The 23729-nt window shown below is 39.4% G+C and overlaps 2 protein-coding genes and 1 long non-coding RNA gene across 4 annotated transcripts in view; 1 reads left to right on the forward strand and 2 right to left on the reverse strand.

The window, feature by feature from the left end:
- Positions 1-23729, forward strand: part of saa (serum amyloid A) — a 323028-nt gene that overhangs the window by 84079 nt on the left and 215220 nt on the right. The gene's annotated exons all lie outside the window — the stretch shown is intronic.
- On the reverse strand, positions 310-8682 carry caprin1a (cell cycle associated protein 1a). Its single transcript, XM_071488618.1, has 17 exons — positions 8521-8682; positions 7030-7164; positions 6512-6574; positions 6165-6251; positions 5502-5743; positions 5275-5357; positions 4188-4343; positions 4041-4093; positions 3845-3928; positions 3566-3727; positions 2875-2983; positions 2643-2704; positions 2197-2328; positions 1791-1950; positions 1279-1467; positions 1046-1152; positions 310-923 (listed from the first exon to the last, which is right to left on the reverse strand). The coding sequence occupies exons 2-17, from the start codon at positions 7162-7164 to the stop codon at positions 837-839; spliced, it is 1911 nt and encodes a 636-aa protein (XP_071344719.1). The 5' UTR covers positions 8521-8682; the 3' UTR covers positions 310-836.
- LOC139628088 (uncharacterized) lies at positions 15398-19862 on the reverse strand. 2 transcript variants are annotated; one of them, XR_011692682.1, is made up of 5 exons: positions 19769-19862; positions 19578-19674; positions 19000-19111; positions 17045-17118; positions 15398-16846 (listed from the first exon to the last, which is right to left on the reverse strand). It is a non-coding gene; the product is annotated as an uncharacterized lncRNA (long non-coding RNA). The 2 variants fall into 2 exon arrangements; XR_011692681.1 differs by having other exon boundaries at positions 15398-17118; positions 19769-19860.

Consider the following 23729-nt stretch of genomic DNA (forward strand, 5'->3'; position numbering starts at 1 on the left):
TGTGGTACAAGCCACATGAGAATTAACAGGCCGGATGCAACACAAAGATGAAACCAATTTTCACTGCGATCGTCTCATTGATCTGCGAGCAAAGCCATTGTAGTAATTTGAAAGATTCTGCAATTTAACATGAAAAAACTTCACAGTGAATTTATTTAGATTGTTACATATATGTGGCTGAGGACAGACTACTGGTACTCCCATCATCATGGGTTTGAAGGACTCAGTGACAGACAGCACTCATCTCACCAATCCAATATTCAACCACCAAACCAATGTATAAGTATTCAGAATTAAAATAGCAGAAAGTAATAGAACACAACTTTATTGAAACAGTCTCAACCAATAACATCAGCGTACAAAGAGGTGATGGCGCAAGAGGTGACTGGGGTTTAAAAAAACAAAAAAAACAAAAAAAAAAATTAAATGCCTTTATGAAAATCATAAGATCAAAAGGAAAAGGTGACTGACAGCACAGGGCAGAAGAAAATCATTTTAATGGAACTAGATCGACAGTGGCAGGGTATTTTTTGCATTTATTTTGTACAAAAAATAAATTAATGAAATCTTTCAAGTTTACAGGAATATCTATTTGTTGTTTTACATCACACAGACATGCTGACAATCCTACATGTGGTGAAGTTCAGCATTTTGTGTTAAAACATTAAGAGGATCTAGACAGACCAAAGCAGGCTGACTCTGATAAGTAGGCCAGGAGTTAAAAAAATAAGATTACCGATGAGAAACAAAACATTGTTATAAAAGTGAGCTGGGGCAAACACATTCAAAAATCCTGAATGTTCAACGTGGCGCGACTTGACGGTCCTTAGAATCCTTTAGGAACGCATAGCTTGAGCATTACCTCGAGACAAACCTCGAGGTCCTTGCGCAGCTCCTCGTTTGTAGCCTTGCTGATATCCCTCCTTGAAGAAACAACAAGGATTCACAATAACTAGCCATCTTACAATGATCTAATTAAGTGGCAATAAGATAATATATGTGCTATTTGGTACATGAAGTAGTTAATAATGAAAGGAACCCTTACCCGCTGGTAGGTGCTATTAGAGTAGTCCCGAGATGTGTTAAATTGGGTTTGACCATAACCACTGCTGGGAGCATTTGAGAAAGGGGGGCGATAGCCTTCATATCCGCCTGATGACAAATGACATTACCAGTGGACTTGTGTAACTCCTTAATGATAAATAAAATGTGTAATTGTCCTTATAATGAATCATGAGGCCACATGACATCTGTATCTCTATAAAACACAGTTTGTACCTCTGAATCCATTAGAGGAGCCCCGGTATCCATTCATCATGCCTCGTGCATTTCTGGGTCCACCCCTGGGCACAGCCCTGCTGTTGTAAAAGGACTGGCCCGACTGTCCAAACCCTGCACCTGGAGAGGACTCCTCATGGCCTCCTGCTGGGGGCATGACCGGGTCTTGGGGCTTGAACCCACCAACAACTGGACAGCAGCAAACAAGGCAGCAAAGATTTTATAAGTCTATGATACACTGGTCAGTGGTCAGTTATGAAGTTTTATGTTAAAATACAAAATAATATGATTTTTAAAAAACTCATTTTTGCCTCATAGGATGCAGATCAACTCGGCTCAACAAATAAAATCTGTCTTTATGGGCATCATAAAGACAGAATTAATTTTTCCTTTTAATGCATATACTGTTGGCTGACTGTAAAAGGGTGATGCCAAACGATGTCAATAGCTTTTCCAGTGTATGTAAACTGCTTGGTCTTAATACATACATCCAGCCAAAGCTCTAGCCTCACCTGACTGTAATGTTTCCTGTGGGATGTCAGGCTGGTCTACAGTACTCTCTGGCTGGCTGCTAAACCCCTGTCCATAGCCACCAGGGAACTGACTGGGCTGCTTCAGAGGGTCTGCTTGGCCTTCAGTGGTTGGAGGTACAGGTGCATTCATATTAAATACCTGAAGAGGAAAAGAAAAACTGTATCAAAAAAAAGAACACAATTTCTATAGACATTGGCAATGCATTCAAATTGTTGCCTGTTTAGATGGTGCACCAATAATCACCCAGGGTTTTCCTGCTTCTGATAAGCCATGTTAGCTTGTACAAACAAGTATGGAACCTGAAAGTTTTCACCACAATTTCGAAAATAAGTCCAAACATGTTCACTGCTGTATTGTTTATCTGATTCCAGATAGAAAGCATACCGCTTGCACTGACTGGAAGGGTGCTGCGTTGACATTGATGCCTCCAGTGTGGGTGGGTTTGGAGACAGGTGGGAAGGCAGAGGACAGGGAACATGGGGCAGGGGACTGCTCAGATGAAAGAGACATCGAGACCTGGGGTGGGAGGAAGGAGGGAATTTGGAAGGCAAGGAAACAAGGATTGTGGAGAGATCAGTGCTAGAGATAGGATCTTTGATTTTTTACTTAAAAGCTCCCTTCTACCTTATTACCATATTCAATAACTCTCTGTAATCTACAGTAGAAAACATTAATGTCAGAGAGCATCACATGTAGTCCACATAGCAGCACTTTTAAAATACGATAAGAAAACCTGTACTACTCTTGTAATTAAATGGATGCACCACTCTTTTAGGCAAATCAAAGCCAGTCTCATCAACTGCTTCCTGTTGTGTGTCCACTCTACTTACTTGTGAGGATTCCTGTGGCCCTGACACTACACTTGTTTGAGGAAGTCTGGACTCTGCGTGAGCTGTTTGGAAGAAAAAAAAAAGAAGAAAAAAAAAGAGAAGCACTTCAGAAACTACTACAGTGTGTTACACTATTAGGATCATATATTCACACCAGAAATAATAATCAGACCTTAATCAATAGAATCTAAGAGAATGTATTCCAAGTAAAAGTAAATGAACAGTTACTGACTTGAAGGGCAGCTCATTTGCTGCAGGTCAACAGTCTGCACTGGCTTCATCGGCTGGGCAGACACAATGGCTGGGTCCAGAGCCTGGCCATCAAACTCCAACATGGAGTCCTAAGACAACAAAACGAGAAAATATATTGTTGAATCATGGATTAGATTCTGAGGCAGTGTGGTAATAAAGTACTCTTTAACTGCAAGATCTGGATCCAATGTCCTAGATCAGCAAGCATTTGCCCTGTTCAAGGCTTTGAAATGAGCTACTGGGAAAATAAAGCTGGGTGGGTCAGTATCAGCTTGTATATCCCTTTATCCATTTCATTTACTTGGAATTTGTTTAATCTTTTTCTAATTTTAATCTGGTCCCGTTTGATGTCTTTTACCTGAATTTTTCCACTCCCTTGTGTTATTGCTGTTTTCTAAATTGTTTGCCTTCATGAGACACTATAATTTGTGCCCCACAAATGAAGATTACTTTAGCTGTAATGTCTTCTAACAAAACACTAGGTCCACTCCACACTTGTTCTACAGGGTCCTTTTCTGAACATGATTATGTACTTGATCTTCGCCACCACGTGAAAGACAAAGATTTCACTACATGAATCAATGAAGTATCTCAATGTACGTGTGACAAATGAAGTGTCCATCAGTAACAGCCCTGAGCTGGACACTACACTATAGGCTGGACCTTCTCACCTGCATGAAGTTGTACGTTCCTTGCATCTGGGCCATGAGGTCTTGCACTGCCTGCTTTCTGACCACTGGGTCGGTGGTCGGAGTGGGAGTGACATGGTTCACAGTAACGGTTGGTTCTGGAGCCAGCTGGGCAGGGGGCTGGTGCTGGAGGGAATTCACCATCTATTCAACACACAAGATACATATGACAGGCACATTAGAGTACACTGAAATACAGTAAGTGCTGAGAAATATACATAGTGTTATTAAGGACTGTTGTGGTACTGCAGTGGAGCATACCTGAGCCTCCACTGTCCACTCCTCCACTTGGTCTTTGTCTGTACTGCTGTATGCAGTTTCTGGAATGAACTGTCTGTTTACAAACTGAAACACAAGACGACATACTGAAAATGGAATACAACAACAACAAAAAAGAAAACAGCTGATTTGTGTGATTTATCGTGCAGACTTTATGCAATACCCATAGAAATCTCACCTCTGTGGTTTCCACTTTAATTGGCTCTGTGTATTTTTCAGTAGCTGTTCCTTCTGGGGAGAAGAAACAAATGTAAAGAGAGCTTTATTACTGGGTCAAAGAAATATCTCATATCGCACACATATTTGCTGCTGTGTTTTTAGTTACCAGGTTCTGATGGCTGCTCGCCAGCCTTAGATTCAGCCACCACAGCCTGCTTCTCTCGTTCCTCTTCTTGCTCACACGTCCCATTCTGGTGTGTTTGCGCTCTGTCAAAGTAACCACTCATGAGCACTTTGTCCAGAGAGTCCTTCAATGCCTTATCTGGAACAAAGACAGTGTGACAAGTCAAAATAAAAGCATTACTCCAGAAAGTATTCAGGCCCTTCACTTTCTGTTCAATTTATTCTGTTGTAAGTTTAATTCTAAATGGATAAAACTGACATTTTGGCCATCAATTTGTACTCATTAATCAGGTTTTGAATGGTAGAGAGCAGGGGTCTACAACACATTGCTCATGACCTACCAGTAGCTCATGCCAAGGTTCAGAGAATACAGTTTGTACAAATAACAGATAGCAGATAGTACAAACTTTAAGCAAAACTCAGTAAATCTACTCCATGCAATGCAACTCAATCAAATACACAGACCTACCACCCCTCTTTAACACCAAATAATTATTTGTAAGTTGTCAGTGAGAGTTAAGCTATTTGTGATATGTAAATAAATCAGTCATCATCAGGTGTGCTGAAAACCAGGCACTGCTCATCAACTGGCTAGTACATCCCTATGGTGAAGTATAAGAGTGGCAGCACCATGCTATGAGGGGGCTTCTCAGCAGCAGGGAAAAGGAGACTGGTCAGAATTGAGAGAAGGGTGAATGCAGCCAAATATAGAGAGGTCCCTGAAGAAAACGTGCTCCAGAGTGCAAGCAACCTGAGACTGGGGCGACGGTTCAACTTTTAGCCCGAGGTATACAGCTAAGAAAACACTGGATTGTCTATGAGCCAAGCTCAGACCTAAAACCTCACAGACCATCAGAGGAAAGACCTGAAGATGTCAGTTCACACATGCTTCCCATCCAACAGAGTTTGAGACAGAGCTTGAGAGGTTCTGCCAGGAAGAATGGGATAAATGGCCCAAAGCTGAATCTTGTAGAAACTTACCCAGACTCAAAGCTGTAACTGCTGCCAAAGCTGCTGCATATATTAACTGTGTTTGTGTGGTGGCGAACCAAAAGCCATCAAATACTTACATGTGGTCCCTGCCACAGCCTTATCTCGGCCTTCAAGCAGTTCCCACAAGTGTAGTGAGGCCTCCTCATATTGGTCAGTCAACCTGCAAGTCACACAACAGGGTCAATATACAATTTAGTGTTGTGCTACACCTGAAGTAAAAGTTATAATTATAGTATAACCACTGCACATAACTTAAATAACACTTAAATATGTGTGCCACTGAAAATCACAGGCACCCTTGTACCTGACATCATAGTTCCTATCGGGTCCCACCAGTTTGTAAAAGTCATCAAGGGATGTGAGGTCAGCATCAGTGAGCAAAGGGGAACCAGTGGCATCAGGTCGTTTAAGGTCCTGCCTGACACTGTCATCCCCCAACTGGTCCAGTAAAAACTGAAGCTCCAAAACTGTCTTCAGCCGCCGCTGTTCCATTTCCTCTCTCTGCAGCTGCTCACGTCTTGCTGACTTTTTCACTGCCTTTTGAATCTGAACACACACAGTTATAGTTGCATGTTTGTTTCATGATGTTTCCCAAACAAATTACAACCGCATTAAGTTTCATCGTGGACGTTGTTGAACTTGTTGTGAGCAGGGTCGAATAAGCATTGCCGATCAAGACCAATCACTCTCCTGTTCCCTCAGTGATTTTTGATATTTCAAGCTTCTCTGATGCAGCATGTATTCAGTGAAATCTTGTCATATTACATTGTTATGACATGCTCCTTTAAACTTATCCCTAGAGTATGGCATCAGTTACAACAGGTCGTGGTAACCACATGTTAACAAGATCTTAATACAGAATTTGCTTGATGGTGCTGTAGTTTTCTAAATGTTACAGAAAAGCCACATAATACTGATAAAACCTTTAAAAAGAATGATAACAAGCTTTGAACTAAACAGGTCTCACCTCTTGGCCCAACGCCAGGAAACTCTTCTGCAATTCTCGAGCAAACTCGAGATTGTTCATGATCTCTTGGTACTTTGACAAGGCCTCCTTCAGGCACATCAGGGAAAGAAAATTGAGATTTGTGTTTCATTATCAACTTTCCTCTATATAAAAGGGTGAAGTAACAGAGAAAGATGCATGATTTTCTGGAACATATGATAACATTGATGGGATTCTTATACAGAAAAGAAAAACGAAACAAAAAAGTATTTGTGTTATTTTTCCATTCATTATTATATAAGTGTACATGATTTGAATTTATATTCCAGCAGACTGCAATAAAACAACTGCCGTTTGTCTTATCTTACCAGTTGATCCTGATTCAGTCTTTCTCCCTTATTCTTCTTTGCCTGATAGTCGTCCAGTTTGGACTATAAGAATATTGAAAAACATGAAATGGAGAATTTAGGCTGAGATAAAATATAACACAACAAACAGATTTTAAAAAAAATCACATCCTTGGGTGAAACAGCCTTAATTACCAATATGGTTTTATATGGTAAATTGGAACTCGTCAGATATGACAATTATTTCCCAGACACAATTAAAGTAAGTAACTATGATGAAGACCTAGGATTGTAACCAAGACAAACGGAGAAGAAGGCTGCTGTTGTCTGCTGCATGGAGCAAATGGGCCAAACTCTTTAAGTCTTAAAAATTGAAATCTGGCGTCAGAAAGTAGGGGAGAATCTAAGTAAAATTAATCATTTTGATTATGAAGTCTGATGACAGCTGCTACAACAAAACACAAATCAAACAACCTCCTTAGGATTAAACGAAAGAAGATAACGTGACAACATATTTTGTTAAGGCAAAGTACAGATACCTTTTTCTTCTCCATGTTGCGAACCTTCTTGTCAATCACACCAAGAATCTGCTTCATGGCCTCAGACTGACTTCCATTTCCCAGGTCTGGAATGGCAGACTGGACACCATTGTTGCCAACCATTGCTGAAGGCATCTATGGGAAGAAAAGCAAAATGTAACTTTTTGTGCCCAAATAACAGGAACAAATACAGGCAAATGTAACATCAGGCTTGAGCAGAGGCAGGCTTTAGTGATATCATCTTCTTTAAGAAGTGCACATGGTATTAACTGCTCTATACTGAACCACCAATGACAAGGAACTACGGTAAAAATGGGGAGAGCAATAACTGCACAAAGGTACATCCCATGTCGTATCTCAGATTTTCTTCCAACAATTACTTAAGCTCATGAGGGAGATGGGGGATTTTGAACAGGGCTCTCATATTGGATATTTATTACTGATACATATGCATACATGCGCAGATTATCTATATTAAAATAATAACATTATAATTTGTTGCTCCTATGCAAAATAAAAATCGGTCAATCTACTGTTTTTATATGAACAAATGTATATTGGAGCTGTCTGGATGTGTGTGTGTGTGTCTGTGCGCATGAATCAGCGAGAGAGAGACCAGATAAGCGTTGACTTATAAAGCCTTCTCGACTCCCGAAAAGCTGAGGATTCATACAAACTGATCCGATATAGAGGCCAACCGGGATCATTGTTCAATTTATGTAACATCAGTATGCTCTGACCAGTGCTGGCATCGTGATTTACCAACTTAACGTCGTCTGGGGTTAACATTAGGGCACTGAAACTGGGCCAGAGGAAGTGAAACCGACATGATCAAGCAAATCAGCCCGTCTTTGATTTAGGTTAAGGAACGAATAAAACTTATTATGGTTATCCTGCGGTATCACCTAATGTTGTAATTAAATGGTTAGTTTGGGATTCGGTGTGTTTCAGGACACTAAACTGAATCAGAAAGGAAGTTATCACAAGTTAAAATGTCGGCCTTCCATTGAGAGTTAAAAACCTTAGCTCCATTGGAGACACCGGCTAACCTTATAGACAGATGCTAGCAATACATAACTAACACTAACTGACATAACTTCAGTTTTAACATGATAAAACCCTATTGTGACTTCGTTAGCAGTCTGTTTTGTTAATGGTGAGAGGTTAACGCTGGCTAGCTACATCAAATCTGTTTAGTAAACGGGGAACAACTGGTCCTAATCTCCCCGTCCCATTGTTAGCTGGGAAGCTAGCATGCTCGTTAACGTTATGCAGCTAATGCCCCGACTTAACCGGAGGTCGGTTAAAACTACATCGACAAAAACAGTAATTCTAGTTTCATATAAAAGTCACGTATTTACACGACGGTGTTTTTTAAACCGTGAAAAACAAAGAGCACCCCGGGACGCTGCGACAACTCGCTTTAAGCGAGCAAAGATGACTAAAGACGATTTATCAAACCATTTGTTGGTGATGGCGTAAAGTCCATACCTTTATACTCTTTGTCTTCAAAGAGATCCCCTTTGTCGGATTTAACGATAGCTGTATAAGTGCAGTCCGTATCTTTTCTCTCCAGTGGTATTTTTCTTGAAGGATGCTCAGGCTCTCACCGGCCAATGGCTGACTCGCTGCTGCTGGGCTAACTGTGGCGGCTACAAGGACCCCCCCTGCTAACCTCAAGACTGCCTGAGAGTAAAATTGATATGTAAAAAAAAAATGAACAGGTGTTATCATCCTGCTATGAGATCTGATGGTGCAGCATTTGAATCCCCCTCTTAATTATTTTTTGCTTTAACTCTAGATGTTCGTAAGGAATCATAATAAGCTGCTGAAGTAATGCATGGATGTGATGAGGGGAGGTGTGAGCCACCTTTACATTTTACTGAAATGGCTTTACATTGATGCCAAAGCATATAAATGTGTAATTAACTTGTTGTTTTGAATGGCTGTTCTCAATAGTAGACACAAATACGGTGTGAGACCATCTTTATGTAGAACAGCAGGATTAGAAATACAGAGGATGTACCATGAATGAGCAGTCCTTCCCCCCAAAAAAAAAAAAAAAAAAAAAAGTAAATTCATAGAGAATGAATTATTTATCAATCTCACATTTTATTGTGGGTAAATTTATGTTAGAAGGAAAAGGGTGCTCTAGACCAAGTCCCATGATCTCTACTGATCAGAACTCCCAACATAAATCATATCAATCAAAATCAAAGTTAAACGATTCGATAGATTGATGGAAAATATAAGAGGCATGTGATAGCCTATATGATAATAATTATAATATTTTTTTATTTATACAGCACCTTTTTAAACCCACGTTACAAAGCGCTTTAAACAAGGCAGGAGAATAAAAAGCGAAAGTGAATGGGGAGCAGGGTGTCCAAACTTTTGACTGGTGCTGTGTATTAGTGATAGCGGAAACTGAACGGGAGATGGCGCAGGTGTCCCATCTCCTTGAAGGGTGAAGCATGTGAAATATAGAAGTGGGACAGCAAAGAGCAGATCAGGAGCTTCATCACAGTTTTAGGTGGTGTACCAGCCTGGCCGTAAAGACCAGGTTGTACCACAGAAACACTCCCAAACCAAAGCACACTCACATGAAGCTATAGTGCTTGTGCTGACTGAGTCATGTCTTAAGATCAACTTGCACATCAAAGGCTAATAGTAGAAAATTTGTTGTTTTTAGTTTAAAAGATGTGCAATTAACACAAATTTGAATTTTATACAATTTCTCCATAGAGGCTGAGTTGATATATTTTTTAATATATTCAAATGTGTTTTTTTGTTTGTTTGTTTGTTTTTGTTTGCTTTTTCATTAAGGCGGTATAATTGTGGATTCAGAAACACATTTATTTTGTAAGAGATCAGATAGTGAAAGTTCAGACCTCTCACGTTGGGTCATATGGTAAAAATAACTGCTTATGAGAACATCAGTATTATTAAACCTTCAGCACTTTAGACCTTCTCAATGAACTTTCACACAAAGTTTTCACACCTCCTTTATGATCCCTGTGTCTGTTTTTCTGATGGATGTCGGGTATGTCTGTAACTTGTGAGGTGGGGGTGTACAGATCTCTAACTCCTCTCTCTGATGTGGGCTGCTGAGTAATGGCCGTACATCCTTCAGTGCTCCTCTCCTGCAGCACATCTGACTGGATTAAATATGTGCAGAGGATTTATTGGCTGAAAACCCACAAGAGTCCCACAAACACTTCAGCCCCAGACCACTTGTATTGCAGCCCAGGCAAGCCCAGGAATTCATCTGCAAACCCTCTGGCTTCCCCTGACTCAGTTTCTACTCTCTTTTATTCTTTACATCATTACATGTTTTCCTCCATGACCCTTTCTTTACATTCTTATTTATCCCAACTCTGCAATTGTCTCAAAATTGTTTTTATTTTGTGACAATTCACCAGAACCACTGAGGTCAAGTCAGGATGTTGGTTGTTTCCAGACCTTTTTGCGTGGCGAGGGGCTTTTTTTCCACTCACAGCCTCTCTTCAATTAGTTGGGCAACATTAATAATTCATGGCCCACATGTGTTACAGACAGATTACAAGTTTCTCCACTTAACTGCCATCATTATCATTATTACAGCCAGAGAATTTTATTCACCATCATGCAATTTGCAATTCAAACGATTGAGATTTGATTTTGGAGTGTGGTTGAAGGGTGGATTTGTTTACAGTGCAGCCCTTTGGGACACACTGTGGTGATTGATATCTCCAGTCCGGTCACATTTTAAAAGCAATTGCACCGCTTACTTATTGCAGTGCATGTAGATGACCATACCATCGATGCCTTTAGTGATACTGGTATTTTCAAGAGTTGCTGTGGAACTGCTACCCATTCATGTCCTCCTAAATTCGTCTATATTTTTTTAAAGTATTAGCTGCAGACCTGATGCTCTGTAAAGCTGTGGCCCCTGTGTGTGTAAACTCACAAGGTGACACAGCAGCTGAAGATAAACAGGGTCAATTATTCTTTTTCATTTTTTGAATCCCACACAACATGTCTCAGTCCAAGTCCAACATCTTTCTCTCTCAATTTGTATCTCAAACCTAAAACAAAAACACAATACCACAAATGTGAGAGCATGTCATCATGCACCTTTCGATACACACACTGATCAGAAAATGAACAGATACTGATTTCTGTATAAAAAGAAGCAGATCTATATGTGCACCAAAATGTTTGCCTCTCAGGACTACTGTATGATTTTACTGAAATAACTTCGTGATCTCCAAGGAACACGTGGTGGTCAATAGCCACAGTCTGATTCAATTATATGCTAAACATCTGTGGAAGATACACATAATATGACAGCTGCATTCAGGTGCATGCAACAGGTGATATGAATTACAATTTACATAATTAAGTTGCGCATGTGGCTGTAATTAACACACCGATGTCCCAACACAAAGTATGCTACTGTGCGTTATGCACATTTGCCCTTTTACCACATCCAAAATCTCTCTGAAGACACACACCCGCAGGCACTATATGGTACATTTATGTGAGTATACAATAGATGAGTGGATGGTTATTATTCACTATCCACAGCTGGTGTGTAATGACTAATGTTAACAGGCAAAGCAGAAATGAATTTATAAATATGAATATGAAAAAATACAAATAATTACATACATGGAAAAATATATACATATAAATAACAAACAGTAATTCGAGTTCATTCAAAGTTTGCAACTACAATCTGGAAGAAAGAGCAGAGATGTTTCTTTTCTAAGTTGCAATTGTTTCTGCCTTCTACTTGTTTTCATGTTTCTTTTATCATAAGTTCCTAATTTGCATCGGAAAGCCACACAGAAGTCACTGTATTAAAGATATGATGACATGATTTATGTGACAGCTGGTTGAAAAGTGATAATTATGGATTATGATGAAAGATCATGAATTACGGAAGTCAGAAGTTGTCAGTAACAATTAATCACTAAATAAACCTTCATTGAAACAGTTAAGATGAATGCTATTTACTGCTTATTTACTCCCAAAAGCCATTTGTGCAAATTCTGCAAAAATTTGTACTGTAACTGAGGATGCATGAACACATGTTTCCTCAGCCACATGAAACACACACATGCAAATCTGTCTTTGTCACGTGTCAGTGACTGTGTTCACATATAGAAAATATTGTTCACATGTGGTAAGGAGAGTGTGCACAACAACTGCAATTATTGCATATAATTAAATATATCAAGTAAAATATCAAACGCATTTGACCACTGGTAATTCAGCTCGATCAAAATGTAAAAGATTGCTTTATTACAAATCATGAATAAAAGTGACATGGTATCCTTTTACAAACTACTCTTGCTTTCTAATTTTATTATAATACTGAAACATTTCTCATGCACCGGCGTGTTTGTTTTGTTGTTGTTAGATGGCCTGCTCTCACTGTGAGGAATGAAGTAAATGAGAAGGTGGAGGAAAGCTAAACTATGACCTTTGACTTCCTTTTTTGCATTGCGTGACTAGTGCTGGCTCTCAAAGCCCAAACCTTAGTACTGGGTCAGCACTAACCCGGTCTGCTCAGTGACAGGAATCCAACACACAAACTGATTTTATCTGACAGCATGAAACCAGAGCAGACCTGGCACCTCTGTCCTACAGAGCCAGGCCCAGAGGGCATCATGGGAAGCCAGCTCAGGGATGAAACACCAACAGAGGTTCATAGTTTTTCGACCACCTCTGGAACTAGATTTGAAATAACATCTGTCAGTCATGGACATGGTTAAGGCAGCTCTCCAGTTCCAGCTACAGGATTAGTAGAAGATGTCACAGCTTTCACCATTAAATAACAATTGCATTCATGCATAGGCAGCTCATTTTCTTTTTTCATTTTCCGGGACTGAAATATTGTGTTAAATAAAAGTGGTAAAACTATAATTGTCTCTGTCACATTTAAGATTTTGTCTGTGATGTGATGAATATTCAAGAGCCAGCACATTAATGCTGATGAATTTTGAAGAAGGATGATAAAGCAGCACAAGATGAGGGTGAGATATGAAATATGTCGAAGTAAGCAGGTCCATTTATAAGAGCCTGAATTTAGAGGGTACATCACAACTTCTACATATCTATAGTTAGAATAAATAACATCACCCAAAGGCTACACACAGTCAAAACAGGGAGATGCTAGATTTCAGCAGATCCTCATCAGAGATGACAAGAGATAAGTTGAACAGAAATATAGAGCTGTGCACTGCTTTGAAACATTCTGTGGTTTTTGTTAAAACTCAACCCATTTCGCTGCAAAGCGGATGGAATGTGTCATGTTTACTCTGCGTTTAGATTCAAATCAGTTTGGATGAAAATCTAAACCTAAACTCAGAGCCAAATAACCTCCACTGTCCATTTGTGTATTTCAAAGTTATGGAAGAGTTTCGGACTTCCACTGTTACCTCGGGTGAAATCTATCCTCTCTGAAAAACCAAAACAAAAGAGATGTGGAGATAATAATGTTTCATCCAAGCAAGCCAAACTAGAAACATACTTGGATGCAGCCTGACCGTGAAGATGGTATCAACCTCCAACTGTGAATGGCCACAAAAATGTCTGAAATCCTTGAATATTTAGTAAAATTACGTTTGTGTTGCAACAGTAGAGATTCAGGCTATAGAATCTTTTGTCAGGTTATTACTTACAGAAATAGATCCGTAGATTTAAGCTGAGAAAAGTTAAAGCTTTAAAAAGTTGATCTTAAATAGCACCCACTTAAATCTAACGTCTATATGTGAAATATGACAGGGCTGGCAGACCAGGAAGAAAAAGCCCACATGACTGGTTGGGAAACACAGTGCCTAAATGAGAAATGTAATACACATTCATCATATGCCAAGTCAGAGCTTAAGCAAACAAGTGTAGACCTGGATAATGACAAATGTGCGACTGTTTTAAATGAGTGAGCACAGAGCTCTGATATACGCAGGATCGTTTCCTATAAGTATTCATGCAACATCAGGACACACAGGCGGCTGACGTCTGGTTTACATCCTCAACAAAAGTCTCTGTCATGGCTCCCCCGTATCCCAGAATTCCCTATGCTTCTAGTGAGACGTTTGAACAGAAAGAGAGAGTATCTGGACCCTGTCAACGTTTCCCCAAAGACTCAATTATACAGACTGGCTAAATTAGATCAGCTTTGATTGCTATTTCAAATGATGGGAATAACATGAAGTTGTGTGTTTGTCATTCCCAACCATCTCTCGCTGTCTTATTGCTGTTGGAGTGCTGTGTACAAGTCTGTCCAGAGCTGGTGAGTGAGTGGGCGATGTGACAGTGATGAAGGGCTGACGTGGCAGGTGCTCTGCGGATGATCTGGGGTCAGACTCTAGATTGAGCCTGAAGAGCTTTTAAGGGAAGGCAGGCTTTTGACATTATGCACCAGGCATCTGTCACAGTATGTGGATTTATATAGAATAACCAGCACCTTTAGACTCCATCACAGACTCACACACCCTGCTGCCACGCAAAGGTTGAAAGTCCCTTAAGAGGAGTACCAGAGGCACAACAAGTACACCACAGTGACCCAGACCAAGTTTAGCCATCCACATTTTGTTCCCCAACAAGTCTCCATTTCTGTCACAGGAGTGCGTGTTTATTTATTTTTTACTATATGTTATGTTGTCTTTTGCTGTTTGTTTTGCATGTGTGTATTTACACATGTACTGGTCATCATTACACAGCCTTATTGGTAAAATACTTGAACTTAGCATATTAGGAAAAGAGGCACGCTTTCAGTGATCTTGTGGAAACATTTCTAACCACCCAAATCTCATTATTTATTCACTGTGTGTCATCTTAATGTTCTCTCAGCAGGGACACCAAGGTTAGGGTGGAACACAACCTCATGTAAAAATGTAGCATTTAACAGTTTCAAATTATAAAGTATTAGTTATACCAAATGGCATTTAATTTGAAAATGTTTTAGTGTTGATGGAGTTAAGAAATGTCTTATTAATTACTGTGGCATTCTTGTTCAATCCATGCTCATTCCACCAACTTTCCAAAGACTATTAAAACTTTAAATGTGAAATATCATATCACTGAAAACCAAATGTTTTCAATAAATAAACATGGATTATGGCTTTATGTTTGTCTGTCTGGTTGTTGTACCTCTTTATTACCAGCAACGATGATCCTGTCACATTGTTTAGTGAAGAAATATGTGATAATTTCTATAATGACATTGTTGGTAATATGAATGAAACATAGACGAGGAAAGCAGAATTGTTTCTTACAGTTAAAAGTCTTTCAGAAGTAAAAAGTGTGTAAAAAGTGTTGTGATGTTAGTTCAATGATATACTGTGGATAGAGATACAGGCAGAGAAACAGAGAGAGGGAAATAGTGTGTGACTGACATCTGAGGCGCAACATTTCATTATGTAGTTAAAGCTGCAAGTGGTATTGGTGGTTGTGTGACTGTGCATTCATTGTGAGGCAGCCTTATGTTACACCAGGTAGAGAAAAACAGACCAAAGAAAATTGAGCTTGGCAACTTTCCCATCATCAACCATTAAATTAAGTTGGTTTATTAAGTCTGGGAAAAATATCCTTAACATGTAGTTTTAAAACTGATAACAGAGCAGAACTTTCAAAGAGCAGCCTCATCTAGCACAACTTCTGACGCAAATACACTTGCAATTATGTACCAACATGTGTGAGCAGTAACTGCCTCTAATTTGGATTGGGTTAGCTCCTGAGTTGGAAATTTACTCCTGAAATTTATGGTCGGCAAGAATTTCCAAACTTGTTTTTGTTGAGCAAATAAGCAAAAAAATATTCTCAGCCTGCTAAGAGCTGTGTTCAGGGTGGGATTTTTTTGGTTTGTGAGACATCATACATTAGGGCAAAAGCAGGCAATAAATCTGTATTCACCCACCCATACAGACATACAAGTAAAAATCAAGACACAGATGACTAAATAAATGCACAAATAAACTCTTCATGCTAATGTAAAGACACACGGTTGACCTTCTTAATTCTTTTTAAAGCATTTGCATTTGCATTTCATAATAACTGCTGTGCACTTGGAAAACCTGCTTCTTTCTGACTTGCTAATCTGTTGGCTGTTAGGCGTGTTTCCTTATATTAACAAGACTAATAAGCACATAGTGCTGCAGTAGCCTCCATATGCGCTAACCGTATGTATCTTGGTCAAACATGACATCTGTTTGGCTTGTCTTGCTTTGACTTATGTCAAGCTGTGACTAATCCCTCCTGTTGCTCTGTATCTGCATGGGAAAGAGGAGACTGCAGAGATGCTCGGACTTTGTGCTGAAGCTGAGGCCTTTGATGTCCCATGCCCCTGTGTCCTTAAAATAAATTTTATTGCTTATTCAATAATACAGATTTTTCGAGGCCATTTTATGATAATGAACTGCCACTGTCACTTTTACTCAATAAAAAACAATTCTTTTGGTTGTACAATATAATAAAGCCCCCATCATGCCCATTCAGTTCATATCAATTAACATTTTTGGAGGTCAGGGGGTACACGTCTGGGTTCCTCGGGATAGGAACAGAGTTGTGGTTCTGGTTTTAAACACACTGTAACTGCCACAGGAGGAACAGAGAGGGCTTCAGAGGCTGCAGACTCTCCTGTCAGTGAAATAAGGCCAAACCATGCAGATAGCCAGCAGGGCTTGTTTCCCCTCTGTCAGTGACAAGAGAGGAGCATGAACAGCATAAATACAGCACTTCCTCCTCTTTCCCCTCATGGTTTTCATTCTCAGTAGCATTCTCCTTCCACTCCGTGCATCTCGTCTCCCAGATTCAGATCTTACAACAACTTTGAAATGACAAGAACCAGTGTTCAGTCTCACGTTGACAGAACTAAACAAGCTAGAATTAATTTTGTGTATTTGATGTTAAGTCTGTGCGTGCACATTTTAAATAAAAACTCATCTACAATTACACTTGACATAATTGTGCTGCAGTGTACTTCAGGACAAAAGCATGCAGGACAAAGTAATTACAATGGCCTTACAGATGCAATCAAGAGCGCAGTGTCCTCCAGCAGGTCTCTTCTCTTTGTTCCACGGGGCCATCTTGCTGCTTGTTCTACAAAACAAACAAAGACGAGCAGAGCTGGAACAGTGATTAGAGAAATCAACAAATCCTCGACAGGACATGAGCGCATGGGCCTCTAGGCCAGATCAGGTTCTTTGGAAAGGGTGAGTCAATGAGGTTAGCGGACGAAAGATGAATGTGAGGCAGGGGAGGTGGGGTGGGGGGAGAAGGGACGCTGTGGGACCAGAGGTGTGAACTTCAAGCCGACAGAGCAGCTTCTCTCAATTTAGTTTACCATATCCGTCATGGGAACATCACTTCTATTTTCTTTTCATTACAAGACCAATCTCTTCACAATCCTTCCAAACAACAGTGGAATAACAGCTTATTTGCTCTGTGTGGCCTTGGTGGAAGGTGGGGGGGATCGTAGTCTGTTTGGAGTTCCACAAGATCCTCTTTGTTGTTGTGCTCCGTGCTCAGTGAAGGTAGAAACGTCCTTTTTTTTTTTTTTATTTTATTGCAAAGCTAAATTTTCTTCCCTCTTCGTTTTTATCTGCATCTCCACTGAGTGATCTTACAGGTTGGACCTCTCACAAGCATGAGCATGATGCTGCAACTACAAAAATGATCAAGTTAAATGTTTAGAAAATGAAGTGAAAATGAAATAACTAAAGAGATAAACGTAATGACTGTGATTTCAATGTATTATGTATGTATGTATGTATGTTAATGTATTAAATTAAAGTGACCTTCATCAGGAGCAGCAGAAAGCTAAAATAGTCTATTTTGTTTTTGCTGCACAGCTTCAAAATCCCCAAAGAACAAAATGGGACAGACATTTTTGCCCAGTTTGAAAACATGAGCAGATGTTTCCCTGTCTCGGTTTATTTGGCCAGACAGGTGAGTGATGCATAATACCATGGCTTGGCACGCCTGTGTATGGCTCAGCTCTGTGTCCACCTAATTGTCCCTCCCGCATATAACCTGTTTCAAATCAGATCTGACAGCACGTTCGCAGCAAACACACAGAAACACTCTCTGCGTACGTGTGAAATGCTTTGGGGTCTGTTTAGAGTTTCCCTGAGGACTTGTTTAAGAAGTGTTTAACTGTACAGATGGCCCTGACTTTGAGGCTCGGTGTGGTGGGTAGTAGTATATCAAAAGAAGATAAAGCTGATGACGGTTGGTCAAATTCCTCTGAAAATCTCTTTGTGTAAGGCTGAAGATCCACAGAGAAGAATGTTGTTCCCCCAAGGAGATAAGCTAAGGGACAGCCCGTCATATCTTTACTGATATATACACATCTCTACATAATCTGTGAGTGTGGTCTGAGAAATTGGCAATAAATCAATGCTGTGTTAGAGGTAAATAGAACAAAGGTTATGTATGGCTGTGTTGTGTTAAAATGTACTTGAGGAGCCCTGTTTTCTCCAATGTGTATGCTACATCTGTGCCAGGAGTCCTTGAGATAGTTTCCTGCCATAATAGCATGTGTGAAAAAGAGGAACATGAACCGCTCATTTTCAAAATCACGTTAACACCAGAGTGGAACTGGAAAATGTCTGTTTTGAAAAATAAATCCAGGACTTATCTTATGAGTGAATCAAAGGCATGTTTCTAACATTATATTGGCAATTACTGTCTGTGGACTGTGGTGCTATCCAGCTATTCAGTGTGCTTTTTTCAAACAGCCAGGCGCTCCGTACACCCTCTTTTTTTTTTTTTTTTTTGTCTGGGCTTAGCTTTTAATGTAACTGCAATCAACCACAACAAGATTTTTGAGGCCCAGCATTCATCCCTCAGAAATCCCACCAAACGTGAGTAGTATTGGAATTCCGGAGCACCATGCCAACCGTGAAGCCTCCCTGCCTCTCACAAGCACTGCACGGAGGGGCAATTTTCCTCCAGCTGAACTTCCCAAAGCTGCCTCACCTGGAATCAATCTGTAACACAATCGAAGGGTCCTGACTTGAAAGCCCATTCCTTCCCTTTGATAGTCTCTTCTTGGTAGCCTGCATGGCGCTGGAAACAGGCCTTTTGCAATCTGCAGATACAAAAGAGCCAGGGATTGGGACGAGTATCCACCCATCAAAGTGTATTATGCAAATAATCGAGAAACAAAGCTCAGATACTCTCTGTTTTTTCTGCTTTTTTTCTGGTATGATGGGGAAAATGGGCTGGCGCTTGGAAATTTTAAGTGCTGTTGTCATCCAGTATTTTCTTCTGGAGCACACTGTAATCGTTTTTTTTTTTTTTTTTCTTTTTACCTTTGATATAACATAATCCTGTAATATGTCTGCGCACCTCTTTGATAACCTTTCAGTGACAGGTGTGAGTGGAGCACTGAGCCCCTTCAGTGTAATTCGACAGCTTTCTTTCAGACAGTAGCTCTAAAATTTACCTCACCAGTGTTCTCACAGTTCTTCCAAATGGCAAGGAGAGCAATTAAAGTTTAATAGCTGTCCGTTTAGGGCTCCTGGGAAATTTAGTCTCGAGTCAACATGCCAAACCTGATTTCCTTCTTTCACGTCTTCCTCTGTGAGCAAACGCTCCCTCAAGCAAAATTGTATCACAGGCCTTTCCTCAGTGATGCTGTTTGTGGCTGCACTGTAGGTGGTAGAAACATGTAAAATATATCTAGGTAAAGGACATAATAAACTACGAACCAGCTCTTTTACAAGTTTGGCCCAGCAAGACTCACCAGAATCCATTTCTTTCACGAACATCGAAAGGAAGAAAAAGTTATTTTTGTGCGCAATCCTTTAAATAGGTTATTTACTTGCTCATACATGTGATTTCAATTGAGTAATTAGCTGCAATTGAATCAGCAGCAGAGGAGCAGAGTGTATGGATGTAAAGCATGAAATGAAAAGGACATTTGTTCAGGGAGCCCTCTTTCTACACAGTCACAGTCCCTAAATTTGACAGTCAGTAAGTCACAAGCTAATGCCGACACTCGGCCAACAGTCTGCCCTTTGCTACACTAAAAAGACTGAAGTCCTGCCAAATTGTACACGCTTCTGTTGATTCTATAATCAGTTTATAGTGTCTTCCTTTGATGTTGTATCTTTTTTTGGTTTTTGTACATTTGTTTCATACCTAAAGGTCTCATTTTGGATATTAGTTTGGACTTTTGTCCAACCTTTGTTTTGTTACAATCAATGGTGTCCCATTCTCTGTGTGTATATTTAGCATTAATTCAACATAACAAGGAGAAAATGTCTGTATTGTTGAAAAGGAACATCACATAATGCACAAACATGCACACTACTATCCCATTTTGGTCTGGTTGTTGCAGTATCCTCGTTGTTTTTTTGCACATGTAAGCTTCATATCCTAGATTCAGAAACCTGGTTAACCCCTTTTCTGTTTTGAGAAACATGAAAATGCTATTTGGAGTTCTCCAACAGAAACAAGCATACTAGCATAGTATGTAATCACCTAATCCACCTAATGTTTGCATGCATCCTCAACTTATGTAGTTATTCATTAGCCAAATAAGAATATAATTATAAATGTGGTAACATTATATGCTAAAATACAAGTAAAAGCTATGTCTTGTTATTTAAAGCCCAACCCACTGTTACCGACTCTGGGTTGTGCCTCATGGTGGGACCTCAGGATCATCAGCATTAGTTGAAAGTCAAACAATAGAGGAACGACGAAGACAATTTTTAATGGAGGTGGAGGCCATGATACAACAGGCCTTTTTCACAGCAGACATTTTGACACAAAGTAAGAAAAGTGCAGGTGTTAATAACACTGTATAGTTTGAGTGTCCCATTAAGTCATAACAGTGTGACAGTGAACCAGCATGAACAATACAATCCTGAAACCAAAGCAGCTGAATGAGATTCAGCCATCATCCAATTCATTATTTACACCTGTGATTTTCCTACAGTGAGATGCCAAATTTTTTTCTGTGAAAAAGGCCTTTACTGTCACTGTTGACCCACAACTCTCACCCACAATGAAAGAAAAAAATGGCATGAACACAAATTTGATGAAATGTCAATACTAACAAAAGGTCAAGCTACTGTTGGCACATCTACAGTATTATAATGATAGATTTTCAAAGTGAATTTAGATAAAAACAATTAAACACACACCTGCAGTGTGGGCAAATGTATTAGTAAACTCAATAGTAAACTTAGTAATGAAACGTGGAACATGCCTAACAAACTTGCATGTAAACTCTGTACAAAAAGGTCATGTTGTTCATGTTTCAGGTTATGTGTAATAAGGTCAGGAAAAATATCCTGAGGAAAGTCTTTCATATTACACCACTGAGAGTTCTTATATCTACAAAATCTGTAAAATGTATGTATCTAGATAAACATCATCTATTTAACAAAATCTGTGAACAAATAACCAACTTCATCCAGTGACATTTGCTCTTTCTGAATTGCGGTGTAGCTTTATTTCATATTACTGCCACTGAGCAGTCTGAACTGTTTCCCAGTTCAACAGCCGGCACAGCAAGACCACCTCAAGCTGTTTCTACTTCTTATTATCTTCTTGTATTACTACTTCTTCTTCTTGCCATTGTTTTAGATGTACAAACGTCTTTTCTTTGGCTCATTGTTACGGCAACTTCATGTGTGTCATATAGTTAAGTTAGGCTTGGACAACAGAGAATTACGGTAAAAAGTTTGCATTACAAGATTCTGCCAGAGCATCTGTTAGCTCCTTTATTCTGTGCTGTGTATTTTTTCTTTTTTTCTTTCTTTCTTTCTTTTTTTTTTTTTTGTCCTCAGGCACTTCAGACTCTTTCATTTATCTTTTCCTTCCTCTGTCCTCTCAGTCCGGCCACCTCTCTCTTTCAGTCAGCGGATGCAATATTATACTAAAACAAATTGATTTGTCTTGCTCTTTCCTACTCGCCTTCAGTTTGATCTAATTAATATGCTGACATTGTTTAAGTTCAGTTCAGCTGTTATATTCTGTACTTTCAGAGCAAAGGCTGATCATTTGCAAGCATCACTGTTTGTATGCAATGAGTACTGTTATTATAAGCTGTGTTGCTTATGAAGGTTTCTTATTGTACTGTACAAGCATACTGTAAAAATTGAAAGGTCTCATGAGGCTGACAGACTGCTTTAATCACCTGGTCAAAAAGTAAGACAGCAGATCTCAATGTTTGTCTGAACAGACTCAGGACAGAGAGATCCAAGGTTCTGCTCTCGACTTCTAAGATCAGACTCCTTCATGTTTGACTTGCACGACCCCAGCCTCAGTAAACAACACATGCAGCTTTAATTGGAATCACTTGGTCACCCTGAAGCAGGATGAACAGGGCTTTGTTGCCGGCATGACAGCTCCCAGAACCTGACATACATGTCTCCAAGGAGGTGGCTGGAGCACAGAAACAATATGAATGTCCCACTCTTCCAAAAGACCCTAACCTGTGGCAGCTAGAGCACTTCTACTTGTGCGTCTACTGCTACTGCTACAAGAATTATTGTGTCGAGATATAGACTAAAAACGTGATTAACTAATTAGAATTTCAATTAACCAATGTTTTTTCATAGAGATATAGTATGACTAAGATTTGAAAGAAAACCCAGGACACAAATTTCCATGATTAACTTCACAGATGTTTGTAATTTAAAAAACTTCTTGCTTATTATTTTTTACTTATGTTTCTCTATTGAACTGATGCTTGATCACAGAAGCAGCACATGCAACAGTATTTTAAAACACAGTTTAAATATTTATTCACTATTGGAAGTAGCACATACTTCAAAACATCACAAGTTTCAACGAAGGTTTCATTCAACATGTTATGTGTGTGATTAATAAAGTAGGCAACAGAGAGTAAATATAAAATTCTGATGCAGTCCAGTGCAGTGGGTTGTTTAACTTTGTTGTTTGTAAGCGTGACAGAGCATGTGCTATATAATATGTGAGCACAATAACATGTTAAAATAAGCTACACAAGGCTTCTGTAATTTTTCCTCTGGTGTAGATCTTTGATTTCATTTATAAAACACAAAGAACATATGAAAATGTGTTGTTGACAAAATACAATCAAGTTATTGTTTGTTGTTGCTTACACACCTCAGCTGGGTCGTCACTGATCAGCACCTGTTGCTCTTTATATTAAGGTGTAAACATTAAGATGAAAGGATGTATGTGCAAGTTTCAATTACAGCTGTGAAGATGATAAAACCGACTGTTAATGGTTGTTTTGGACCAGATTACATTGAGAGGTATTTCTATTATTCTGTCCCACTGATGCATGCACATATAATGGCCACATAGTGAACTAATAAATGTATATAATAAACTGGTAGGTGGGCCATAATGTTCATGTATTCACAAGAAACAAACAAACCCAAACAAGGAAAAAATTGGCACCAATTACTGCGCTTAGTTTATCTTAGTTTCATTTGTCATATAATAACAACATAACAACCACAAATACAGACACATGGCACAGAAGAAAGAGCAGGCCAGTGAAGATGTACAGGCTGTGATCTATGAATTTAATATTTGTGTTTTCAGTCCTTAGCTCTTTCTCTCTGAATTAATTTAATATTTGGATCCACCGTCAGCAAATAAACTGACAGGAGAAAAGGCCTCAGGACAATCAGACAGTATGCTGTATGTGTGGCAGAAATAGTCACCATTCATTCTTGTATGACTCCTCAAACTTGCTT

Source organism: Trachinotus anak, unplaced genomic scaffold (genome assembly GCF_046630095.1).
Source record: "Trachinotus anak isolate AG129_WGS33_773 ecotype Australia unplaced genomic scaffold, CSIRO_AGI_Tana_v1 ptg000011l, whole genome shotgun sequence".
Lineage (NCBI taxonomy): Eukaryota > Metazoa > Chordata > Actinopteri > Carangiformes > Carangidae > Trachinotus > Trachinotus anak.